Genomic DNA, 26720 nt, shown 5'->3' on the forward strand with positions numbered 1-26720 from the left:
CAGCGGCCATGGCTCACGGGCCCAGCCGCTCCGCGGCATGTGGGATCCTCCCGGACCGGGGCACGAACCCGTGTCCCCTGCATCGGCAGGCGGACTCGCAACCACTGCGCCACCAGGGAAGCCCAGTATGGCTATTAAGAGAAGAAAAAAGAAGAGAGAGAATGAAAGAACAAACAACAAAATCTCAAGTTTTACCCTTTTCAAAAGGTGTGTAGGCTCTGATGCACTGATTTGCAGACTGTGTCCAGAGCACTCCTAGGACTCTGCTGCAGGAGGTGGAGGCCTGCGAAGAGCTTGGCTTCTTTTTATGTATTTTTTACGTTTATACTTTTGGGTAAGATTTCTTTCAAATTAATGGTTCAAAACGTAAAAAGTTTGAAAGCTACGGATTAGTAGACCTCTAAGTTCACTAGTACTGTTTTCAGACAAGTGATTCAAAATGGATCTTGTTCCTGCCTCTGCTTTTTTATTTGAGAAGTAGGTGTCCTGATTCACTGTTCCTTTCTTAAAGTAACCATCTTGCTAGCCTAAATGAGAGAGGAGTAACCTCCTGAGTTAGGGTCCCTCCTGTGCTTCGCGGCTCTCCTGATACCTGGTTGACATCTGTGTGGTTAAGGCCATGTGGTGTCAGATCACTTCCTGGTTCCAGCTCCAGAGGAGGAGCTGGGAAATAACTGTTTCAGGCAAGGTACAGGTTAAGGCACCTTAAGGCCAACGACTTCTTATCTTGCTTTTATTAGCAGTGGTGTCAACATGCACTAAAATGTCATGACCTATCCTCCTTTCTGATAAAAGGAAAATGACCTGCCTGGCCTGGATGGAGAGAGAGGTGCCCGAGGCACACTGTCACCTCTCATACTAACAGCAGGCATTAAAGCAAACAAAAAGGCCAGCAGATTTTCTGTTTACCCACGGAAATGTTTGACATTTTTGGCTCCCAGTGAACCGTGCTGGGAGGAGAAGAGGGAACGTTGTGAATGCGGAAGGAATGAATGAACGAGGAAAGGAAGGAGTCTGGCTTCTTAGAGATTTGAGGACTCAGAGGGGCTCAAATCACAACCTTGTAACAGTCTGTTGGCAGAATCCTAAGACCTCAAACCCTAGAGGGAGCTCCTCTTTCAGTCTGTGTTTTATTTAACCTTCATTTATTTGGAGCCAAGATCTCTAACATGGCTTGGCTGACTTCTCTAAAGATGAACTCAATACAGGACTACCTGTAGAGTTGACAGCCCTGGAGGAGATGCCCGCCTGGAAAATTAGAGAGCGAATTACCCATCCTCAGTGAAGGAGGATTTTTTTCCTCAGTTAAATGTATTTTACTTACTTGGGTTTGAGGACAGAATCTGAGAACTCTTGGAAAAAGCTGTAGCTATTTGGAGATGTTTGATGTAATTTAAGGCTTTTTTAAGACAGTAACTGGTTTAACCTGTCATCTTGAAATATGAGTTATATGGAGATAACACAAAAAGTGATACGTGACACTTCTAGGTGTCTCGGGAAAAGGCTGAGTTTGTCTCCTGTCTACCATGGCAACACTCTTGAGGTGTTACTAAGAACGTTATATAAGGATTTCCTCTAGAACTTTAAATCTTAAAATGAAACTTACTTTAGCCAGAATAAAAGAGTTTTGTATTAATGGAAGACTGATTGGAAAGAAGGTAGAAAACACACAACAATAACAACAATAAAACAGACAGTACTTAAGCCGCATAATAGAAGCACAGGAATCCTACAAACTGAAGGTATTTTTGGAGGTTTATTTAATTCCCTCATTTGAATCAACTCACGACAAATCATTTTTTAAAAATGTACAGAATGCAAAAGTACTAAAAGGGCATCTTTTTTGGTTTAGTGGTATTACCAGGTCAAGTCTAACAGTGAAGTTCCCCACCCGACCTTTTCTTTCTCCTTAGTTTTGCACTTGTTAACATCATTTGTAAGTGGTAAAAAAGCTGGATAATGCCACAACTTCAGATTCTTGATTTCTGGTCTATTTATTTAGGTTTCTTATGAATAAGAGATTGAATCTCTTATTTTTTAAGGGAAGTAATTTGTATTCCTAGCACTGTCTGTTCTGTTCTTCATGTTATGAACCTTCCATACAAAATTTGGGAGCAATAAACATTCTGTGGTGAGGTAGGGACTCTTTAATGTTTCCAAAATGACAGTTCTCTTCCCCTAGAATAGATGAGTGTGGTGTTCACTTGATTGCAAATAGCAAATGTCTACAATTCAGGTTGAGTGGCCAATATCACATTAGAGTAGATGTACATTGAAGAGTTTTGTGTACTTACTCAGTATGAATTTGAAAAACATTGGCTGCAAGTAACAGAATTCCCATTTAACAGTGGGGTAAATAGGACTTGTCTCACATCATAAGCTGTCTGAAAGAAGGAAGTTCATCTGGAGCAGTGGCTTAGTAATATAACCAAGGATGCTGGCACTTTCTAGTTTTCTGCTCTCCATCTTTAGCTCATGGACCTTTTGGTCTGCTTAACCTAGTGATCACAAGATGGTTGCACTAGTGCCACTCATTGCATCCTCATATTGAAGACTGGAAGAAGGTGGGAAGATGAAAGGGAGGTTTTTTTTGTTTGTTTTGTTTTTTTAAGGGAGTTTTTATATTAGATGGAAAATCTTTCCCACAAAGCTCCTAGCAGACTCCTCATTATGCCCTTTTGGCCAGATCTGGATTGCTTGGCCATGCCTGGTTGCAGGGGAGGCTGGGGAGTCTAGGATTTAGCAAAAGGGAATGATATTTCCATGTATTATGGGTGAACGTTTGTGTCCCCTCAAAATTTATTTGTTGAAACCCTAACCTCCAGTGTGATGGTATTTGGAGATGGGGTTTTGAGGAGGTAATTAGGGTCAGATGAGGTCATGAGGATGGGGCCCTCATGATGGGATTAGTGCCCTGCTAAGAAGTGGTATCACAGAGCTCACTCTTTCTCTCTCTGTGCATACACAGAGAAGAGGTCATATGAGTGTACAGTGAGATGGGCTGCCTACAAGCCAAGAGAAGAAGCCTCAGAATGAAACCTACTTTGTCAGCACCTTGATGTTGGACTTCCCAGCCTCCAGAATGCTAAGAAATAAAGTTCTGCTAAGCTACCTAGTCTGTGGTATTTTGTTATGGCAGCCTGAGCTGACTAAGATACCATGCTTGGCTTGGAACACTCATCCATTCTTGGAGTCGTGCTCATTGCTGCTCTGTTATGGGCAAGGAGAAGGAAGAGCTGATGAGTAAGCAGCCATGGTTTCTGCCACACTCAATTAATATATGACTGGGAAAGAGATTTTTATCTTTTATTCCGGAATGACCAAGGGGTGTGGCCCTTGTTACCATATAATATAACCTTTTGGGACAAATACATATAAACCCAGGATTGGAAATTTGCATCAATCATTCAGCACATTTAATTAGCACTTTCAGGGGGTACCAGGTTGTTGCTCAAAGCTGAGGATCTTGTAGTGAATAATATGGACAGTCCCCAAACTCACAGGGCTTATAGACCAGTAGGACAGAGATTAGGAAATAGATTCAAAATAGTGGCATTAGTGCTCACAACGGGGGCCAGCAGAGTTTGCTGTGCAGTGAGTGGAGATCAGCTAATACAGGGTCAGGGAAGGCCTCTTGGAGGGGGTCACATCCTCGCCCACATCCTGAGGCTCAGGTCTCAGTTCATCTCAGAAACTGATGAACTGACCACCCTCTTTTTGTGTAGGTTCTCCTGGAAATCAAGGCAAAAACAAGTTGGCCGTTCCTGTGGACACAGTGCCATGGAAGTTGAGAATTCCATGCACTTCTTGGAGTGGGCAATTCAATCAGCAGCTCTGGAGGCAGCATAGCACAGTGGAAATAGCATCGCCTTTGAAGCCAGACAGATTAAAGATGCTGCCTCTAACTAGCTGTGTAAGAAACAGGGTTCCCTGAACCTCAGTTTCTTATTCTATAAAATAGAGTTGATACATTGCTGTGTAGATGCCATAGTAGAAATAGTAAGCGCCAATAGGGCACTTAATATGTGCAAGACACTTTTCTAAACACTTTATCTCACTGAATACGTATGTTATCCCTATGAAATAGACCTTATTATTATCTCTGTCTTATAGATGAAGAAACTGGGGACAGAGAGATTAAATCATGTGCTCAGAGATCTCCAGCTAGTAGCTGGTAGAGCTGGATTTGAACGCAGGCTGTCTGGCTCCTGAGTCCATGCTCTATGTTGTACTGAGAAAAGTCAGTTGTACTCTTCTATACTCCATTCTATCGGGACAAACCAAGTCAAACCCCTAGCTTAGTGGCAGTTAGTAATTTCTTCCCTTGCCCAAGTCAGTATTGCTTCCTTTCCGGAAATCTTGGGTTACCCTTCCTTTCTTTCGCCATCTGTCTTCAGTCCGTGTCTGTCTTTCAGTTTGTCAGCAGCTGTAAAATCTGACCCCTCCTCATTCCTACCGCCTCTGCTCCAACAAATTTGCAGCAGCTTCCTAGCTGGTTTTCTTGCCACTCTCCTTCCTTTCTTTTCAGCATCCAACCCCTCTTCTTGCCAGTCCATCTTGTACTTAGCTAACAGAATGGATTTTCTTATTATTTGACTCTGGTCTTAATTCACTGTAGTTAAATGCATTCCTGTTGCCTATAGGATAAAGTGCAAGTGCCACAGGTGCATGTGTGTCCTTTTACTTCTAGCCTGCTATCTAACTTAACCTTCCCCTCCCAGCTCTGCCCCTCTCTGCCTCCTTCCTTCCAGGCTCATCTATTTACTATTGATTTTGTCAGGGAGACCCCCTTCAGCTTCACTTCACCCCTCCAACCCACTGTCCTCTCCCCTCCCTACGGTTCATCTGGGGGAAAATCCAGTGCCTTCTCAAGATTTCGTCTGAAAGTTTCTGCCTCTGCAAATCCTTCCTTCTCTTGTGCCCACTTACCAGTTTAGTTTCTGATCACTTTCACTTTGTACTTCACCATTGCGTTGGTGTAGTTGGTGGCTCTTTGATGGTGGGTCCTGGAGAGCAGGACACATGTCTGCATGTGTTTCTATACAGCACAGCACAATGTTTGCCAACAGAAGGACTATCCTGATACTTAGGGAAGGGTTGGTATGATGTCCTGAGAATATATTTTTCATTTTGCACGATGGATGTATTTTACTTGTTTCTCTGTGTGAGGGGAAATTCATATGTGTACACACACACACACACACACACGCCTGAGAGTGCTCCTTGTTACCTAGCAGCAATATGACCATTTATTTTATGTGTGTGGTGCCTTCTAGGGAAACATATGTTGTTCTCTTAGGTTGACTTTATGAGGAAAGAATGATGTCTGTACCGTTTTGCATGTACTTTTTCCAATAATTATTTTTATTTTTTCATCTTATTAATAACATTCACATGTAAAATATAATCACATTGTACAGAGGGATTATGAGGGAAAATAACAACTCTCCCCCTTATTCCTCCCCAACTTCCCCACTTAGAGATGACTGTTCTTTTTAAAGGAAAAGAACTTCGTTGAGATATAATTTGCATCATACAGTTTACTCATTTAAAGTATACAGTCCAATGTTCGGGGTTTTTTTGGTCTATTCACAAGGTTGTACAACTATCACCACTGAAATCTAACTTTAGAACATTTTCGTCTCCTTTGAAATAAACCCTGTACTCATTAGCTGTCACTCCCCATTCATTCTTTTTTAAAAATTTATTTATTTATTTATTTAGTTTGCTCTGGGTCTTAGTTGCAGCATGCGGGATCTTTGTTGTGGCATGCGGGATCTTTGTTGCGGCATGCGGGATCTTTTAGTTGCGGCATGCAGACTTCTTAGTTGTGGTATGCGAACTCTTAGTTGCGGCATGTGTGCGTGATCTAGTCCCAGGGATTGAACCCGGCCCCCCTGCATTGGGAGTGTGGAGTCTTACCCACTGGACCACCAGGGAAGTCCCCCTGTTCATTCTTATATATCACTCATCCCCAGCTCTAAGCAACTACTAACCTACATTCTGTGTTTATAGATTTGACTGTTGTAGACATTTCATATAAATGGAATAATATAATAAGTGGTTTCTTGTGATTGGCTTCTTCTACTAAGCATAATCTGTATGTTTTCAAGGTTCATCCATGTTGTAGAATGTATGGATACTTCATTTCTTTTTATGGCTGAATAATCTTCCATTATATGGATATACCACATTTTATTTACCCATGTATCACTTGATAGACATTTGGATTATTTTCACTTTTTGGCTATTATGAATCATGCTGCTATAAACATTTGTGAACAAGTTTTCATATAGACGTGTTTTCATTACTTTTGGGTGTACACCTAGGAGTGGAGTTACTGAGTTATATGGTAACTCTGTGTTTAACTTAAAAAAAAAATTAATTAACTAATTAATTTTTGGCTGCGTTGGGTCTTTGTTGCTGCGCATGGGCTTTCTCTAGTTGTGGCGAGTGGGGGCTACTCATCGTTGTGGTGCACGGGCTTCTCATTGCAGTGGCTTCTCTTGTTGTGGAATATGGGCTCTAGGCGCGTGGGCTTCATTAGTTGTGGCTTGCGGGCTCTAGAACACAGGCTCAGTAGTTGTGGTGCACGAGCTTAGTTGCTCCGCGGCATGTGGGATCTTCCTGGACCAGGGCTCGAACCCATGTCCCCTGCATTGGCAGGTGGATTCTTAACCACTACGCCACCAGGGAAGTCTCTACGTTTAACTTTTTGAGGAACTGCTAAACTGTTTTGCAAAGCAGCTGTACCGTATTACATCCCCACAACAGTGTAAAAAAAGGTTCTAATTTCTTCACATCCTTGCCAACACTTGTTATTGTCCATTTTTTACCTCTCTCATTTAATTCCCACAATTCTGAGTTAGCCAGAGAAAAATATTCTTACTGTTATTTCATGGATGAAAACTTCAAGTCAAAGGACAGATGAAATGAGATGCCTAGTATGTGTGTGAATAAAGGGGAGGAAGAGACATGGATAGTTCAAAACAGCAAATCATCCACAAGTAATTTAGAAGGTTTTTGAATTAGCTACTTATGTTGGAGATGACATTTTCCATCCCCACTTTTTTTTTTTTAATATCAGCACGGTTGTATTATTTTGCCTGTGGTAAAAAATATTGAGGCATAAGTTACATAACATAAAATTCACCATTTTAAAGTGTATGAGATGACAGCTCTTATTCATGATTATTTCTTAGTGCTTCTAATAGTTGTCTTGAAAAATATTTGCATATGCTTAAAAATACCTTTTTTGTATTAAAAAAGAGGGAGAAATACAAAGTGTGATCTCCAGGGAGCCATCCTAGATGTACAGAAGGGACAAGAATAGAAGGACCAGAAGGCAAACAAAAGTCACCTGCTTTGAAGGAAGTTAGATAATTATGTTGACTTTCTTCCATACCTTAGATAGAGCCTTTTCAAAATTAGAGTGAGATGCCTGCCTTGCGTTCTGACATGAATATTTAGCACCGTCATCTCTAACCCCTAGGATCATCTGGTAAATGTTAACAAGAAGCACCAGAACTTGTGTTTTCCCCGTCTTTCTGTTTTTCTACAGGAATGCTGACAGCTGGAATGGCTTTATGACATGGTGCCTACAAAGCTGAAAGTTACACGTGTAGTTACCTGGGTAGGTGTAGAGTGTATTTTTTTAAGCGCTAGACATAGTGACTGGATGTCATTAGTTCCATCAGTTTTATAATGAAGAATTTTACATAGAGTTTGACAAAAATTGCAGAGAAGAATTTTATCGTAAATTATATCTTCATGTTATGCTTCCACTAAGTGAATAGAATATTTTCTGAAAATATGAAACTTGTAACATACACACAGGATTGAAGAAGTGCTTTATGTTATATTTTCTGGTTTTTCTTGTGTTGCTGCTCAGCATGGTAGAGTTATTTTTCGTGGGAACACAGCACATTTCTTGGTAGGTTTCCCCAGTCTGTTTCAATGCTCCATCTCATATCGTTGGTTTGCAAATGAATACATGGTTTCTGTCCACTTTGGAGAATCACCAGGGCCGCTGAAAATGTTATCTCTGGCTTAGCTGACAGTTTTTATTGCCGATCTGGTGGGACCCAGGTCAATAGACTTTTTCAGTGCATTTCAAAGTCCCAGTGTCTCCCAAGAAACTTTGTCCTCCTTCCCCTGCCCACCTCATATGGACAACATTTCACTGCATATCCTCATTATAAAATACTTGATGGTTTATTCAGACAATGCTGAAAAGTTTCAAGAAGAAAGTAAAAGTCTTCCTTAATCATCCTTCTCGGGCAAGCATAATCCCTGTGACTATTTTGGTTTGTAACAGAGGTTAGTCAACTGCGGCCTGGGGGCCAGATCTGGCCTGCTACCTGTTTTTGTACAGCCTCTGAGCTAAGAATGGTATTTACATTTTTAAATGGTTGGGAAAAAAATGAAAAGAAAATAATATTTCGTTACATATGGAAATAATACGAAATTTAAAGTTTAGTTTCCGTAGATAAAGCCTCCTTGGAACACAGCCGTGCTCATTTATATTCATATTGTATACGCCTTCTCCCAGGCCTCCAAAGCCTGAAGTATATACTGTCTGACCCTTTACAGAAAAACATTTGCTGACCTCTGGTCCGTAACCTTCAAGACTCTTTTTCCTCTGCATTCGTGTGAATATTTGTGTGTGTGTTAAACAGTGCAGTCATTCTGTGTGCTTTTGTAATCTGCCCATCCGACAGAATATTATGTTTATCTGTAACTTCTGTTGAGTTCGTTTTTTGTTTGTTTATTCCATTGAATTAAAATCTGAGACCCACTGCTTTTCTTTTTATGTTTATATCATATAAACCCATTAGGTGTTACCTGGGAACAGCAATAATAATAATAGTACTTACTATATCACTTAGAATTGATTTTAATTGTTTAATGAAATAAAGGTTTATTTATTTGAAGGTCATGAGCACCCAGCATCTTTTAGCATCCTGTTCTGCCATTCTCAGCATATCCTCTCATTGAAAGATGGTGAATAGACTCTGTCATTGCTGTGTGACAGATGACTGCAAAGCTTAACGACTTGAAACAACGAATATTTATCCTCTTACAGTTATATTCCTGTGGATCAGGGATCCAGACACAGCTTGGCAGGGTACCTCAGGCTCAGGGTCTCTCATAAGGCGGCACTCAGGATGTTGGCTGGGGCTGCAGTCATTTTCAGACTTGTTAGGGGTGGAGGGGATCCATTTCCAAGGTCAGTCTTGTGGCCGTTGGCAGACCACACATCCTCACTGGCTGTTGGCTGGAGGAGATGTCGGTTCCTTGCCACGTGGGCCTCTCCATAGGGCAGCTTACAACATGGTGGTTGGCTTCCCCCCGAGTACCTCAGAGAGAGACAGAAGACACACACACACACACACACACACACACACACACGCACGCACACACGCACACACGCACACACACACAAGAAGGTACAGTCTTTTTTGTAACCTAATCTTGGAAATCCTACCCCATCACTTCTGTAGTATTCTGTTTGTTAAAAGTGAGTCACTAGGCCCAGGCAACACTCAAGGGGAAGAACTGCACAAGGGTGTGAGTACCAGGAGGCAGGAACTATTGAGGGCCTTCTTAGAGGATGCTGACATCATTCTGCATGAGGTTTATTTAAAGGTGGATAGACCATCAGGCATTGATCCAGGCTGGAAGCGGAGGGGAGAAGGGCTTTTTTAATTAGGTAAAAATTAAAAAAAAAAAATTAAAATCAGTAGTAGACTTGCACTTGAATTTCATCAACTAGAACGATGCCACGTGGCTACTTCAGCTGTGAGGAAGTCTGAGAAAGCAAGCTTTTGGGGTGGGCCCGTTGTTGCCCAGGTCAAATCAGGATTTTGTTAACAAGAAAAATTGTCATAATAGTTACTGGGTGGGCAGAAGATGGTATCTACTATTCCTGCTTTCTCAGGTGGTTGTAAGGGTTCAGTGAGGTAACAACCCAGCACTTGTCTGGTTTATAATATGCCCTCAAACACTGGCCATGTTTATTGTTACTCCTTATAAATTATGTAGTATAGTTTTGGGAGTTAGTCTGTTGATATAACAGGATCTTTGTGCACTGCTACTGGAAGAAGTAGCGTAGAAAGAAGAAAACATTTATTGAGTACCTAGTATGTGCCAGTCATTTTATTAATATATATTAATGTATGTTATCTGATTTAATCTTCATATTAAATGGGTATTATTTGTCCCATTTTACAGATGAAGAAGCTAAGGCCCAATAATATTAAGTAGATTGTTTATGGAGCACATTCCACTGGTGTGCCTTGAATGGGTTATTATTGGTTGTGGAGATAATGGTCCCCTTAGCTCTTGGAGTGGGTAGGTGGGGACTTTCAACTCGGGCCCCAGCAGGCTCTTCTGGTTACTCCAACGTGCTTTGCAAATATCCTAATTTTCTGCATGCTTCGTGATGTGGAAGAGGTTAGAAAGTATTGCTCAACGAATAGGTGGCAGAGCTGGAATTGAACCAGGTGTGTATAACTCCAGAAACCTGTCTGCTTTCCTTGACTGATTCCGTCTCAATCTATAGAAGCAGTGAATTTTAGTTAGGCTGATACAGGAGTTAAAATGCAGCTTCATTTAATACGTAAAGTATTATATTTCTTTTATACTTAACGTTTCTCTCTTGCTTTTTTTTTTTTTTAATATTTATTTATTTGGCTGCGCCGGGTCTTAGTTGCAGGATCTTTTTTTTTAGTTGCGGCATGTGGGATCTAGTTCCTTGACCAGTGGTTGAACCCGGGCCCCCTGCACTGGGAGCGAGGAGTCTTAACTGCTGGACCACCAGGGAAGTCCCTCTCTTGCTTTTAATTGTCACATCACATGCTAAAAGGAGGTTTTCTTGGATTTTAAAGTTATTTGACATTATTTGCTGTTTAACTGTAGCCTGAATGGAAGCTCACTTGGCCACTAGGTGTCTCCTTTTGGTTCTGTCGCTTCTGTTGCCACACTCTTTGAAGGAACCCGAAATGGATGTAAGGAAGATAAGACAAAAAGAACATTAAGAAATGAATGGGACCTGCACTCTGATCATCCCAGGTGCCTGATTTTTCCTCCTCTCTACTTCTGATTCTCCTTGCTTACAGGCTGATATTTAGTTAATAGATTAATTCTCTGGAATCTGAGTCTTTGATATCTGTTTCTCATTTATAAAAGTAGTAAAGTGGGTGGGGGAGAACTTCTGTGCTCATCTAGGTAATAAAATAATTGTAACATGTTTGCAGAGAACTTTAGGAACAATTTTAATATCATGGGAATACTTGTGTTACTAGGCAAAGAATAATCGTATTATTAATATTAATTTCCCTGTTCTTTAATATGATAATGCTGGCTGTCACTTACATATATTATCTTCTGTGATCCTCACAGGAACCCTACATCGTTGCAGTTTCCCCCAGATTTTACAGATGAGGACAGTGAAGCTTAGAGAGATTGGTTAATTTGCCCCAAGTTTAATGGAGCTTTGTTACTTTAAGGTTTTTCCCCTTCCATTTGGAAGTTGTTAATTCATTATAGCAGTGGGGAGAGTTTGACTTAAGCACTAAAATTTAAAATTCCTATAGAATAATTCAGCAGAAAGCACTTCTGGAACCATGGTTGTGAGGGCAGAAGTCCATTTTCTGCAGTTGTCTTGTAGAAGCGAGCTCCGGATGCGGGCTCCCTTCAGGAAGGCTACAGGCTCTTTGCAGAATTACAAATTGCGTACACTCAGGGATCACTTCCTATCACTTGCCTACACATGCAGCACCCATTATCATAGAAAGAGCTGGGCATTTGACAGCTCAGGTTCAGACCCGGAGCTTCATAGGATGGAACGTTCTTCTTACGCGATTAGGGGCACACTGAAAAGATGGGAATGCAGCTAGGCCTGTGGTTTTCTTTGAGACTGCTGGCTGATAGGATCTCTTTTACCTGAATTTAGATTCCACACTAATTGCCAGAGTTGTCCAATTGTCTTAAAAAAAAAAATCAGCTCATGCTAGGTTTTCCTTAGTCTCGAATAATTTAATTGTGCATAGTCTCTCTCCATTTGACTCCCCAGTTGTGCTGGTGATTTCTGCAGACCACAGGAAAATGTATAACAAACGTGAGATGAGAGAGTCGTGTCAGGCAGGGAGCCCTTTCTCAGGGAAGTTGGAGCTGGGAGTGGGAGTGGTCCCTAGCACTAACAGGCACACCCCCAAGATCTGTCCCCGACACTGTCAGTCCTCTCTCTTTGTTCCCTTTCCCGACTCGCTTCCTGCCAGGGATTTGTGACATATTTCCTAGCAGATCAAATGAGCCCCTGACACCTGATTGCCGAGTGCTTCTTGTTTACAGTTGCTTTCCAAGGACACCTAGACAAGATGGAAAGCTTAACGCACAGTAATTAAATTTGCATCTGCTCTGTGACAGGACTCAAAGGAGTTTTTTCCCCCCTCCACATATGAATCTCATTGTAGAGCTCCTACTGTCTTTGACCATACAACATCTAAAAAGGCAAGATGTGGACAGGTAAACAAACATTGGTTCAGTCTACTGCCTGTCATTATAATGATGAATATTAAATAAGATCACGGAGATCCCTTTCTTACTTGACTTTCTACTCTTCACCTACTTGTTTAGCCAGATTTATAACTGGTTTTAAATATAAGAACTGTAGCTTAGAGGTGATTTAAAAAAAATATTTTTAAAGGAAAACAAACATTGCTGAACAATCTGGATTGGTTTAACACCTTTTGGGTTGTACATTTCTCACAAATGCTAATGAATAATTCAGCAAGGCCAAACACGATCTGCTGGTGGTATCCAGTGGTATTCACACTCGCTAATGAATAATTCCTTCTGGCTTTTATAGAGCAGCTGTAAGGAGTGACTTCTGAGACTCAGATGGGTTATTATTGGGCTATTTGTCAGTGTCCTTGGGGCATTGTGAGCCAAAGTCCAACTTGACCACCCACTCCACATACCTTCTCTGATTCTTCTGGCAAACAGGCAGCTCTTTCTGTCCCAGCCTTTTAGCTCTCAAATGTTGCTATGAAAGAGGCAATACTGTAACAGGATTCAGTTCCACCATAATTTCATTGATTCAGTTCCTTCAGTATTTCATTCAAATAAAGAAGTGTTTATTAAGCACCTTACTCGATACAAAATAGTGAGCATGGCATTGTGTGTAAAGTAGATTTTGTGTGATGTGTCCTCAAAGGGGACATAGGGCATATGGGAGAGGCATGGGGTCTGGTAGGAAGATCTCAGCGTCTTTCTGTCAAAATGATCAATTACCATTTTCTCATCATGTTCTCAGGTATGCATTTCAATGCATATTTGCTGTTGCTGGTGTTGTGTGAAGGTTTTATTGCTTTGGATGAGCCTAAAATTTGATTAATATTGGAACTGCTTATGGGATATGCCCTGTAACATCACCCCAGAGCCAACTGGGTAAGTGACCCTTGTTCATTTCTGCTGCACTGAAGTCAGGGATGTGGTATGACCTGGCTTTACTCAGACTGCCGAGTCTGAGGATGGTGAATGGGGATTGATTTATGCCTGAGTAGTCTATAGACCGTACCTCAGCAATCATACTACATAATGTATAACTGTGAGATCAGTGAGTCACACCCAGCCTTGGTGAGGTTGTCTCTGGCATCCTGTATCTGCTTCAGCTTTTTCTGTTCAACTCCTAGTTTTTGCTCTTCTTTGTAAGCGCACTGGAAGATCATAACTTCCAGCTTCCTTGCAGTTAGGCGGAATTATATGATTAGTTTTGACCAATGAAATGAAGTGGAAGTGGTAAGTATCATTTCCTGGTCAAGACATTTAAGGGCTGGTGTGCTACTTGTGTGTTTCCCCTTGCCCTGCTACAGTGACCTTGGGGGCTGTGTGTTCCAGATGGTGGGATCTCCATTAGGCTCGATCCCTGAATGACTGTGTGGAGGCGAGCCCTCATTGCCCCATATTGGGCAGGGAACTTGACCAAGAAAGACCGGGGAGTTTACTCACAGTGTAGCCTAGACCATTTTCACTAACACAGAGGGATTAGTACAGGAAGAGATGTGTGTGTGCATGTGTATGTATGTGTGTTACCTAGGGCCTGGTATTCAAGGTTTCAGTTACTTTTGCCAAACGTAGTTTCAGTTGGGAATTGAAGGGTAGACCTAATTTAGGGACAGGAAAAGAGTTTATTTCATCAATTACCAAGGCATCTGTGGGAGAAAAAATACTGGTATAAAGAGAGTCGTGGAAATAAAAGGATAATTAGTGAGAGGAGCCAGAGTTGAGTTGAGGCTATTATAACTCACAGTAATGAATTTTAAATTGTATCTAGCATGTTTAATTGGTAAGATAGTGAACCTGTAATTTTCCTCTTTGCTTATAGTTTATACTAGGGCCTGGCTCTTGAGCTAAGAATAGTTTTCACATTTTTAAAAGATTGTAAAGGAAAAAAAAAGAAAAATGAGAATATTCAGCAGGGGCCATATGTGGCCCACAAAGCCTAAAATATTTACTGTCTGGCCCTTTATGGAAAAAGTTTGCTCTCCCTTGGTTGATACCCTTAAAATCTCTGCATACAAAAAAGTGTCACACATTGAAAAAATGTGAGTTCCTAGAGCATGGGTTTTATTAATCTTTGTGTCTTTCGGCCTAGCAGGGTGCATAGAACATAATACAAGCTCAGAACAAGTTTACTTTATTGAATTGTACACAGAACATGGGAGTTAAGACATTTCAGAGGATAAGACCCAAGAAGAAATCATGGAAGGTCGTAGATCTGAAGGAATAGAACTTTACCTCCTCTGTTCACTTGGCTGGTGACATTTCTGGATTTGTTTAAACCTAATATGTATGGACGTTTATTTAATTTTCATATTCATTTTCAAATAAATGCCATCTTATTTAAAATGTCATTTTAAAGATACTGACGTCTACTCTGTCATCGAAGTACTGTTAGAGTCTTCTTGTTAATCTATCAGGTGTCAATGTTTTGTTTTCTTTCCTGGGCAACATTCACATTAAAAAAAATTTTTTTTATGCAAGTTTCTATCGGTTCACTCACTCATTCACTCATTTGCTCACTCATGGATACATACCCACAAGAAATGAAAACATATGTCCACCTAAAAACTTACAAATGCTCATAGTAGCATTATTCATAGTGGCCAAAAAATAGAAGCAACCCCAAATGACCACGAACTGATTGGATAAACAAAATGTTGTGTAGCTATATGACAGAATATTATTCTGCAACATGAAGGAATGAGGTACTGATACATAGTACAACATCAATGAACCTTGAAAGCATTACGCTAAGTGAAAGCTAACCACAAAAAACTACATATTATGTGATTCCATTTATATAAAATGACTACAGTGGGCAACTCTATAAAGAACAGAAAGATTAGCGATTACCTAGGGCTAGGAATGGGGTGAGATGGGAGTTGTGGGTGACGGCTAATGGGTACGGGGTTTCTTCTTGGTATGATGACAAAGTTCTAAATTTAGATTTTGATGATTGTTGCAAAATCTGTACATATACTAGAAACCATTGAGTCGTACATTCTAAATGGGTGAATTTTATGTTATGTGAATTATATCTCATTAAAGATATTAACAAAATTATTATGCAGCCGATTGCTCATTTTCCAGTAATGCTGCTGATTATACACCCTCTTATTCAAGCAACAGTCAGGGTTTGACTCTTGTATTTTACCTTCTTGAATTAAAATCTCCTAGAAGCAAGATTGATTTATATTCAAATCCCCTTTGACCCAGCTATTCTACTTACCTGAATTTATTCCACTTTCTTTACTGACACATGTGTACAAAGACCTATGAACAAGAATATTCATTGTGGCATTATTTGTAGTGGTAAAACATAAGAAAACAATCTAAATGTCCATCTGTAGGGGACACGTTAAAAATATTAAGGAAGATGTAGCCGATGAACTACTCTAGTACCATTGAGAAGAAACAGTTCTATATGTACCAATATGAAACAATCTTCAAGATACTTAAATTAAAAAAACAAGGTGCATAATACTTGTTACTCTGTGTAAAATGCTTACATAAAGGTAGAATATCTCTGGGAAGATTCAGCAATAGTTACTTCTTTAGGAGGGAAAGTTTGGATGTTCAAGTAATAGGAGAGAGACAGACTTTTGCAGGGTTAGACTTTTTAAATACACTTTCCCCCCCATAGTAGCAGTATTCATGATCACCAAAAAGTAGAAACAACACAAATGTCTGTCAGCTGCTGGATAAACAAAATGTGGTATATCCATATAGGCATGTAAGTAGAAGAGCTGGGTCAAAGGGGATTTGAATAGAAATCAGTTTCGATTCTAGGAATTGTAACTCAAGAGGGTAATGTTCGAACATTATCAAAAAACTTTGTGAAAAGTTGATTTCTATACTACAGCTCAGCAACCAGCCTTGTATCTGTTTGTGCCCATCCCTTTTCAATCCATGTGGAATAATTTGTTTTAAAACTCATTCCCGCCCCCTGCAACCCTACGCCTCAGCCACTAATGATGGAGCAATTATGTGGTTCCACAGTAATTTTAACACCATCTTCTAACCTAGCTGTGTGGTGGCAGTGTATCTGCAGGGCAGGAATGTGGCTTACAAGGGACAATATCAGGTTGCCCCTAATTATTTTAATGTCTCCTGCGAAATGATAAATGAAGTTTACAGTTATAATAAAAGTAAACCAAGTTCCCCCAAGGTATAAAGAGTTTGCAAGGAAAATTCATGTAGTCAGATATAACTTTTTTTTTTTTTTAAAGCATCCTTCCTTGGGAGTTTGAAAACCTATCTGCAGGTTTGTTTTTTGTTTTTTTTTTAAACGTAGGCATTTATTTGATGAAGCCTAGTAAGGATGAATAAAGTATGAAAATGTTATGATTTATAGCTCCTCCTCTAGGAACTTAACACTTTTTGGTTTTTGGTATAATTGAAAAAATTCTTCCAAGTTTTACATCTGTGTGCATGCTTTATAATACTAACTTCATGTAATTTACAAAATATTTGCTGGGATTTTTCCTGCTCTTAGGAGGTCCCATAATTTGGCTGTAACTCCTGCTTTTATTATTTGGTGCCACTTGGGTTCTTATCTTTCCCAATCACTGTAAATCCTCCAGTGAGCCCCACACGTACTAGGTAAGACTGCCATCTTGAGAGGTGAGTGGTTTCCGTTCACAGTATATTTGATACAGTGCCCACGACTATAATTTAGATGTCTCTTTGAAAGAGAGCACACTGGGCTCAATCTCATCATTTCCTCAGCTGGGAAACGTGGCATTGTAGAAGCAGTGCCCCGTCTCCCTATACCAGAAGCTTTCTGCTCTCATATAAAGCTAGGCTTTCCACGTTGGGTTTCCTTCTAACTGTAGGCAGTCTGGCTGCTGTGGTTTCATTTAAAAGATACTCCACTTTCTTCATGTTCCTGCTGCTTGCTGCCTACTGACCCACAGCTAGAGGCTGCTCTCGCTGTGGTTTATCTGTTTGCATGACAGGGCACCTTCCCTTATGCCACCGATGTCTTCGTTTATTTTTTATATCATATTTGTGTTGTTAGTGAACTGAGGTTGGAAGTGTCCATGACTTAAAGAAACCCTGCTGTGAATCCTCTTATAATCCCTCTTTCAGGTAGGTCCTATTGACGAATTTGATGTTTAGATAGATTATTATTATTGTATTATTATTAAGTGATATCACTTATGGGTTTATACAAACCCATCTATATGTACTGTAGAGTCTCTAAAGAACCACATGGCTTTTTTGAGTCAAACTTCCTCGTAGTACAGCTGAGGCCCAATGAAGCCCAGAGAGTTTGTTGGCTTCTTCAAGATTGCGAAGCTGCTTAATTACAGAGCTGAATCTGTAGTATAGAATTCCAGAGCCAGAGCTTGGATGAATTATGACAAATGGCACTCTGTTCAAATACCTCAGCAATGAAAGACTTTGGAAAAAAATGATGTTTAATTATTTACAATTTTATTTACCTTCATTATAATCAAAGGAAGTAACAAATCTTCTTGTAAAATATTTCTAATAGTCTTTATCTTTCAAAATTAATTAATTAATTAATTAATTATGGGTGCACCGGGTCTTAGTTGTGGCACGCGGGATCTTCATCGAAGCGTGTGGACTCGTAGTTGCGGCATGCATGTGGGATCTAGTTCCCCGACCAGGGATCAAACCCGGGCCCCCTGCATTGGGAGTCTTACCCACTGGACCACCAGGGAAGTCCCTAATAGTCTTTATTCTTCCGGGTGCCTCTACAACTTACCGGTTGTCTGACAATATATTGCTGATAGTGGTTTTTCCTTTTGATATTATTGTTAGATGAGACTGAAGACGAAGTTGGGCTGGAACGGTTGTGCAAACACCATTTCAGATGGCTATAGGCAAGCCAGAAGCCACATCTTTCCTAAGTTAAAAGGGCTGACCTTAGTTACTGCTGCTAGTTGGTGTGTACAGCCTGTTTTAGAAGAAGTAGTTATTTTTAGCCGACTGACTATGACCAAGATTAATAGCTCTTGAAAGGGCTATAATGAAAGGCTGCCCCAACTGACTTCGACATTATTCTTTATTTATCCTGCTCTCATCCCTGTCACCTTTGGGCATCAGCCAAATGTCATTTGTGTGAGATTTGCCCCTTGGATGTGAAAGGCCTCTCTTTCTTAATGATGGGAGGTGATTGGGCTGCAAGGCTGAAGTACTTGGACAGTTGACACGACCCAGGGGATAAGCTTCCAGGTCTGTGGGAGTCACGGGAACAGGACACTCACTCCTGGGGTGGGGGTGGGGAGAAGAACATGAGAATATTCAGCTGTCTGATCCAGATCATTGAGATAGGGCTCCGTTTTCAGGTCCATATATCTCAGTGGCTCTTCTGTTTGGAGCATTTGCAAGTTTCTTATTCTGAAGAAGATTTTTTGCTTGACATTATCAACTATCTCTAGTTTTATAAAACTAGGAAATCTCTTTGTGGTCGTCACTGCAAATTAACTCCCAAATCCCTTCTTGCCTCCTTCTGTCATGGACTTTTCAGGACAGTTGGCTGCCCGGAATACAGACTGCATTTCCCAGCCTCCCCTGCAGCTCGGTGTGGCCACTGACTAAGAGGATGTAGCCTGTGGTCGTTTCTGGGATGTTTCCTTCAGAGAAAGCTGGTGTGTGCCCTTTGCCCTTTTCTTCTGAGGCCCTTTTTTAATCCTGCTGCTTGGAATGTAAATGCTGCATTTGGATCTTGAGAGTGAGGGCCAGTCCTTAAGGTGGTGAGCTGGCAGGGGCTTGAGTCTCTGAGGACAGCATGAGAACCACCATACCAGCCTGGTGAAGCCACTGCCATTTTGGATTTTCTGTCACTTGCAGCCAAACCTAATCCTAGATCATACACGATTTCTGCACATTGCAGAAGAGGAAAAGAAATCCCAAGCCCTTAGATTTCCTTCTGTCATCCTGAATATTAATGTCAAAATTCAAACAGGTCCCTAACTCTTCCTTCTTTCAACTACTACAAATTAAAACAACCTGTGACAATGATAATGCATTAATTTATTTAAGAACTAAAGACCTGAGAGATATATGGGTATGAAAGATATATGAGAGATAGGGTAGCACAAAGACTGGAACAGAATGTAACTCATTTAGGAGAGTGTTAACCAGGGCTGATCTTAATGGCCTTCTGTAAGAGTCAGGTCAGGGAGTCCTCACTGCTTTCCAGTGTTGAAGCAGCAGCAGCTTCTGTTTTTAGATTATTGGAGGGCCTTAGGGATGTAACTTCATCTGCTTTCTTAAGGACTTGGGGAGCTTTTTAAAATTTTAGGTTGCGGTGTCAAGTCTATTCAATGCTTTCAGTTCCTTTGCTGGATACCGCTGTTTATATTTTGCCTGACTCATTGGTTTTAGGCCATAATATTTGCATGTGGCCATCCCTTCTCTAATATGATCTATATTAGATAACATGTACTATATTAGCTGTTGTGCATTGCAAATTATTATTAACACACCCTTTTAAAATAGATGCTGAGATGTGTAATTACTTTTCATGATTTTGTAAACTTTTGGAGGAGAAAAAAACAGCTGTTTGGTTCAGTTGTTCTTATTAGCATTTGTAACGTGAACCAAGAGAGAGGTTTTCTGTGCCATGTTTTTCCTTGCTGTTTCTTTCCTTTTCATTTGAAGAATAGCAGGGTCTTGTCTTTTGTTCACACAAGTAAAAGTCCATTCAGCTGGAAAACAGAATAGTGTGCTCTTTGTGTACTCAGAGCATCTGAATGCTTGTGGTCCCACGCTAGTTGCTGTTTAACTATAATAAAATTGTGACCAAAGGAGATAAACATTTAAAGGATAAATGACAGGGCTGTTAATCCAAAAGCCAGTTTTGTAGCATTGTTGTTTTTAGCTAATAGGTATATAGCCAGGAGTCACGGAGATGACTTTTAACTCAGAAACAGAGTAAAACCTGTTTGCCAACCAGTTAAAAAAGTCACTGGATATTTTTAATGGCCTATCATTTTGTGTTTTAAAAAGTCACTCGAACATGTCTAAACTGTCTTCGGAAACTTCTAGGAATTTTCCTTATGTGTTTGCTAATCTTGGTCATGTCATTCAGCTCGAACAGACAGACAAAGGATCACATACAACACACACACACACACACACACACACACACACACACACACACACACACACACACATAAAATACCAAGTCTATTATCTAAGAAAAGAGACTTCAGGGCTTTTATAAGTCTATGAATTAAAAACTTGATCTGTCTTTACCCCTATAAAGCATGATTTGCCTACCCTTTGGTGAAGGAAAAGCATTTTTGAGAATTTCCTTTCCCTATCAGAATGCAAAGGACAAATCTCTGTTCCTTTCTCTCATGCCTCTCTCTCTTCCATTTCCTCTCTTTCCCTTCCTTTTTTTTCTTTCTCTCTTCTCTTCTCCCTCCCTTTCTCTCTCCCCCTCCCTTCTCTCTCTGTCTCTGTCTCTCTGTGTCTGTCTGTCTGTCTCTCAGGTGAAGTTCCATACTTGGGCATATGGCTCTTTGAGAAGAGCTGATTCTGGTTGTGGTGAGGGGACTCAGATTTTGGAGGGAGGTTTATTTTGATACAGGGTTTCACTTTTCCATTGTTGCCGAGTGCTGGGGTCTGTTTTGTCTTATTTTACTGTTGTTCCATTGGCTGGATTATTCAGTCAGCTCTTTTCCAGGATATCCCAGAATAAAATGAAGCAAAGTATATTTTACAAATGTATTTTCCTTTTATGCAGTAACATCTCATTATAGCAGGAAGCTTACACTTTACCTACCTAGGAGGGACAACAGGGCCTGGCGGTGCCAGTGCTAAAGTAAGAAGTACATATCCCACCTACCGGGGCCAGCTGCAACTTAGCTTCAGTGTGTGAATGTGGGCCCAGTGTTTGCAGATACTCTGATTTTTCGAAGGAAGTTGAAAATGTGGATTTTTATTTGAAAGCTCTATTTTAAAGAGCAGTCTACTAATTGAAATTTCAAACCATATGGTCCAAATATACCATATTTACTTCCTCAGACTGGAAGCAAATGTGGGTCTGCCCTTTGTGGTCTCTGTTATTTAGAGAGATTATATAATTGATGTCACCAGAGAAGGAGGTGTGAGGATTCCTTTTCAAGGAAGTTGACCAGCCCAAAGAAAAATATGTAGGTTGACATTTGGGGGTATCTAAAGAAAAGACCAGGTTTCCATCGAATAACCCAACAACAGGGTCCACCAGTTGACAAACTCATTTTCTGCACACAGTGATTTCAATCCCATTTGGTTTGCCTCACTTGGAATTATGAATGGATACGAAAGGATCATGAAACACTGTGTGTGGAACGCCTCCAACAAGGATGACAACACAGAGCAAACAACAGAAGGACGGGAACCCGGAGAAACAGGACAGTGTGGAGAACAGAAGACAAAACTTCAAAACAAATGATGATTAATATTTTTAAAGAGATGAGGAAAGATGCTATGTATATGAAATAGGAATAGGATATTAATAAAAAGGAGCATTCATACTGTTAAGTTGGTTAGTTGTGATAGTGTATTGTGATTATATATTTTTAAAAAGGTTGTCCTTATGTATTAGAGATACATACCGAAGAATTACAATTGAATTTTGACGCCTGAGGTTTGCTTTGAGGTAATTCAGAAGGAAAGGTAGGGTAAAGGAATAGAGAAGTTAAGATTAGGAAAATGTTGATAATTGTTGAAGCTGTGTAAGTACATGAGGGCTTATTATTTAATTCTATTTTTGTGTGCTTGAAATTTTCCATTGTAGAATGTTAAAAAGTGGGGGGAGAGCCTTTAGAGACCCAATTAAAAATATGATAGCAAAAGTTAAAATTTCAATAGGATTAGAAAATAAAGTAGAACTCAGAAAGTAGAACAAAAAGACAATGCAGTGGAAGATTAGAGAGGAAAGATACAAAATTAGGGTCAGTCCAAGTGGTCCAATATCTGATTATATGGGTTGTAGAGTAAGAACCAAAAATATCAGAAGGGAAGAAATTATCAAAGAAATAATACAAGGTAATTTTCTTGATCTATAAGACGTGAATTTTGAAATCAAAAAAGCCCACTGAGTATCCAGCGCAAGAGCTGAAAAATGACCCTAGCAAGGCTCTTCTTCATGAAGTTACAGGTACCCAGAGAAGAAGAGAAGGCCCTAAGAGCTGACATGCAGCTCTTACTTATGCCCTCAGCTGGGCTGGGTACTTAGGCTCCAGAACTCCCTGTGCCAACTGCTTTGAGACAGTAAACCATCTTTTGCTTGGTCAGGGCTGTGCTGGCTACCTGTTGATTGGGATTCAGAGAAAGGACATGCTGTCTAATTTCTGTTCATAGACGTCTAACCAGGCTTCCTGTTTTCAGCTCCACTTCTGAAATGCACCTGCCATCAGAGGTACCTGGTTGCTGTAATTCCTGAGCCTTTCTGGAGATGGTGAAATGAATCAGCTCCACCCTTCTTCTTCTTCCCCTTTCCTTCCTCAACCCCTGCCCTGCCAGTAGGCTTCAACTTTTCCTGTTCTATTACATTAGTTTAACACTCCCTTTTCATCTTCCAAAATGTGGGGCTGACATCTTTTATCTGCTGTTATCTTTTCTCTCATTCGCTTTGTCCTTGAAGATTTGTGTTGTTGTTTTGTTTTTGTTTCTTGGCTTATTTTGTTTTGATTTCTTTATAGACATTTTCGTGAGATTTTGGGAGGGAGCTAAGAGCATGTTTTGTATCTGCCATGTTTAACCGGAAGTTAATTTGTTGTGTTAATCTTTCATCTGGGTATCAGAGTTTCTTTTCCTAAGGTTTATTTGAAAATCAAATTAAGAAAACAAAATGTAATAAGTAGAAAATAGTTTCTTCCTTGACAACTGTTGCTCAGATTGGCTTGGGTCTACCTACTGTGGCCCTCGAAGACTCCCGCTCAGGTTAGCAATGAATTTCATTCTGTTCTGGGTCTCACTCTATGCATTGTCACCTAACTAGGTTTTGTAGCCTGTGAACATAGGATGATGTTGCAGTCTGCTTATGTATTCCCTATGGCTCCTGATGAATTTGAATTCAGTACTTGCTGATCAAAACATATACTCAATTTTTTTTATTACTTTGTTTCTATATGTGTTTTTTTTTTTTTTTTTTTTTTTTTGGTGGTATGCGGGCCTCCCTCTGCTGCGGCCTCTCCCGTTGCGGAGCACAGCCTCCGGACGCGCAGGCCCAGCGGCCACGGCTCACAGGCCCAGCCGCTCCGCGGCATGTGGGATCCTCCCAGACCGGGGCGCGAACCCGGTTCCCCTGCATCAGCAGGCGGACGCGCAACCACTGCGCCACCAGGGAAGCCCTCTATATGTGTTTTATGTGATTCTGTTTCAATCTCCTCTCCACCTATTGCTCAGAGGTCAATAGGGAGGAATAAGCATAGTGAGTAGACTTTGGGAGTAATATCATTTAGTTAAAAATATCATTGGCGGGCTTCCCTGGTGGTGCAGTGGTTGAGGGTCCGCCTGCCGATGCAGGGGACACGGGTTCGTGCCCTGGTCCGGGAAGATCCCACATGCCGCGGAGCGGCTGGGCCCGTGAGCCATGGCCGCTGAGCCTGCGCGTCCGAAGACAGTGCTCCACAACGGGAGAGGCCACAGCGGTGAGAGGCCCGCGTACCGCAAAAAAAAAAAAAAAAAAAAAAAAATTGCCTTAAAAGTCCTCATTTTATTATCTGTAAAAGTAAGAGACTTGAATAGCAAAGAACCAAATAGCCTAATATGTTATTTTCAAACAATATATGTGATTTATCTATTTTTAATGCAATGCTATTTTAAATAGGCTTGTGTTGTATTTATTTAATAATGATCCACAGAGAAAGTTAATATAATGGCAGCAGTATATGGATTACTTAGGAAAGGTTTGGGAGATATTTATCTGAGCTGATATATTTAGAGAATTTCGAATAAGTTCCAGTAGAGAAAAGGGCTAAAGTGAACATGCCAGGCCAATTTGTTTTGCCACTCTACCAGTACTTAGCATGTAAATTTTTCTAACAGTGATAAACCTTTTTAGATTTCATGGTATTATGTAGTATTATTGAAAATATTCATTGTTGTTGATGAATAAATTTTGACAAGAAATAATTTGATTTATTAAATTTAATTTTACACATGGTATATGTAAAAAAAAAAACCCACAGATTGTGTTTGGGAGCTATTTTAATGTAGTGTTTTTGCTTTTGCTTTTTAGCAGTATTAGAATCGAATCATGTATTAATAAGGAAGCTCAGATTGACCACAGACATTGGCCTTTCAAGGGGATCATCTGACTTTGGTATCTGTCATGAGCTCTCTGGATGTTTGAGACTTTGGTATCTGTCTTGAGCTCTCTGGATGTTTGAGATGAGTTATGCTAAACAAAATTCTTTGTCCCTGTGATCACATTGTCCTAAGCTGACAAATTTGTCACTAGTAAAGTCAAGGTAATAATGTTGGAAGGGAAATTTGGTGAAACTTTCCTTTACAACTGTAATATTTTGTCTATAGATTATAAGTAAGGGAACTTTTAAAGGAGTTTTCTATTTATAATGCGGGATTCCATTGCATACAAAGAAGTTTATGGTCTAAGGATCCATTATCAGCGAAATGTGGTATGGACCTATTTGTGAAAGGATGTTTTAATCCCCAAATTGAAACAGTCGAAGTAAGATGATATTGGTATGCTTATTATTTTTGTTGCTAAAACGATGACTTGGCAAGAATTGGGATTGTAGGGTTTGAATGATGTGGATATAAATCCTGCCTCTGCTACTTATTTGTCTTCTGGCAAATCATGGGTCTGACTCAGTTTTCTCATCTCCGAAAGTGGGGTAATGATAATTTACGTCCCAGTGAAGAAGCTTCTAAGCATTCAGCACAATACTCGGTACGTGGGATATACTCCATAAACATTAACTTCTTTTCCTTTCTTCTTCAGTTAGACCCAAAAGGTTTTATCTAGGAAGTGAGGAAGTGAGACGTTTAGAAGTTCTTGACTGATGGAGGGAGAACTACATGAGATTGGTGAGAAGTGTGTGTGTGTGTGTGTGTGTGTGTGTGTGTGTTCTGTTGTGATGGACAGATAAGGAAAGGAAGGATTGAATTCACTGATCTGTAGAGGCAAATGTGATATTGGCACTTTGAGACTTCTTCTGAACTTCCACTGTCATATTTGCTGCTCAGAATTGGTCTAGAGAGCATATGCACAGTTGAGAGTTTATTTCTTTGTGCGTCTTCTTGAACATCTCACTCTTTTCACATGCAAAATGTTAGAAATGTATGATATTTCTATTGGGCACCTATAGGGAACGTCAAAGGTTTACCTGTTCTTAAATTCTGTCTCTGACCATATATGCTCAGTGCTATACTGTACTCTGGGAATTCAGTGGTGACAAACAGACCAAAGTCCCTCCTCTGATGGAGGTTAACATTCTATTAGAGGAAGAAAGGCACTAAACAATATTTAAGATGATAATGAATAAGGCCATGTTTACTAGATAAACAGTATGGTACAATGACTGAGGGAAGGGACCTGCTGTAGAGAGAGTGGTCTGAGGTTGGCTTTTGATGTGAGATCTGAAGGATAAGGAGGGTGTTCATTCCAGCCACAGGGGCATGGCATGTGGGAAGAACTCAGATGCTCAGTGGCCAGACATTAAGGAGAAAGAGACAAAAGAGGGAAGGAATGAGGCCAGATCACTTTAGGGCCTCTAGGCTGTGGTAAAGATTTGGGTTTAATGCCAAACCTGATGGGAACCCACTGGAGGGTTTGAAGATGGAGTTTGTGTGCGCGCGCGCGCGCGCGTGTGTGTGTATGTGTATGTGTGTGTGTGTGTATATACGTGTGTGGTGTGGCGGGATCTGATCTGCATTTTGTCAAGATCACTCTGGCTGCTGTGTGGGGAATAGTGGAGGGCCAGGGTAGAATTAGGAAGAGAAATCAGGGGGAGAGCTAAGCTGATAGCTTGGCCCAGGTGGTGATTATGGAGGTGGGGAGAAGGGGGAAGGATTTAGAATATATTTTAGAAGCAAAGCTGATAGGGTTTGAAAGGGGTTTGAAAGAAAAGAGGAATCAGGGATAAATTCCACGTTTTAGGGCTTCCCTGGTGGCGCAGTGGTTGAGAGTCCGCCTGCCGATGCAGGGGACACGGGTTCG

The 26720-nt window shown here is 40.5% G+C and overlaps 1 protein-coding gene across 10 annotated transcripts in view; it reads left to right on the forward strand.

Moving 5' to 3' along the window:
* FTO (FTO alpha-ketoglutarate dependent dioxygenase) overlaps positions 1 to 26720 on the forward strand; it is a 384589-nt gene that overhangs the window by 26063 nt on the left and 331806 nt on the right. The window contains exon 2 of one of the 10 annotated variants that reach the window (XM_028477731.2): positions 7563 to 7634. The exons of 8 other annotated variants lie outside the window; for them this stretch is intronic. In XM_028477731.2, the coding sequence (XP_028333532.1) occupies positions 7593 to 7634 (42 nt within the window). In that variant the 5' untranslated portion in view covers positions 7563 to 7592. Of the gene's footprint in view, positions 1 to 7562; positions 7635 to 25535; positions 25589 to 26720 lie in introns of those variants that run through there. One more of the 10 variants, XM_028477732.2, reaches the window with a different exon arrangement.

This window comes from Physeter macrocephalus, chromosome 17 (assembly GCF_002837175.3).
Source record: "Physeter macrocephalus isolate SW-GA chromosome 17, ASM283717v5, whole genome shotgun sequence".
NCBI classification, from domain to species: Eukaryota; Metazoa; Chordata; class Mammalia; order Artiodactyla; family Physeteridae; genus Physeter; species Physeter macrocephalus.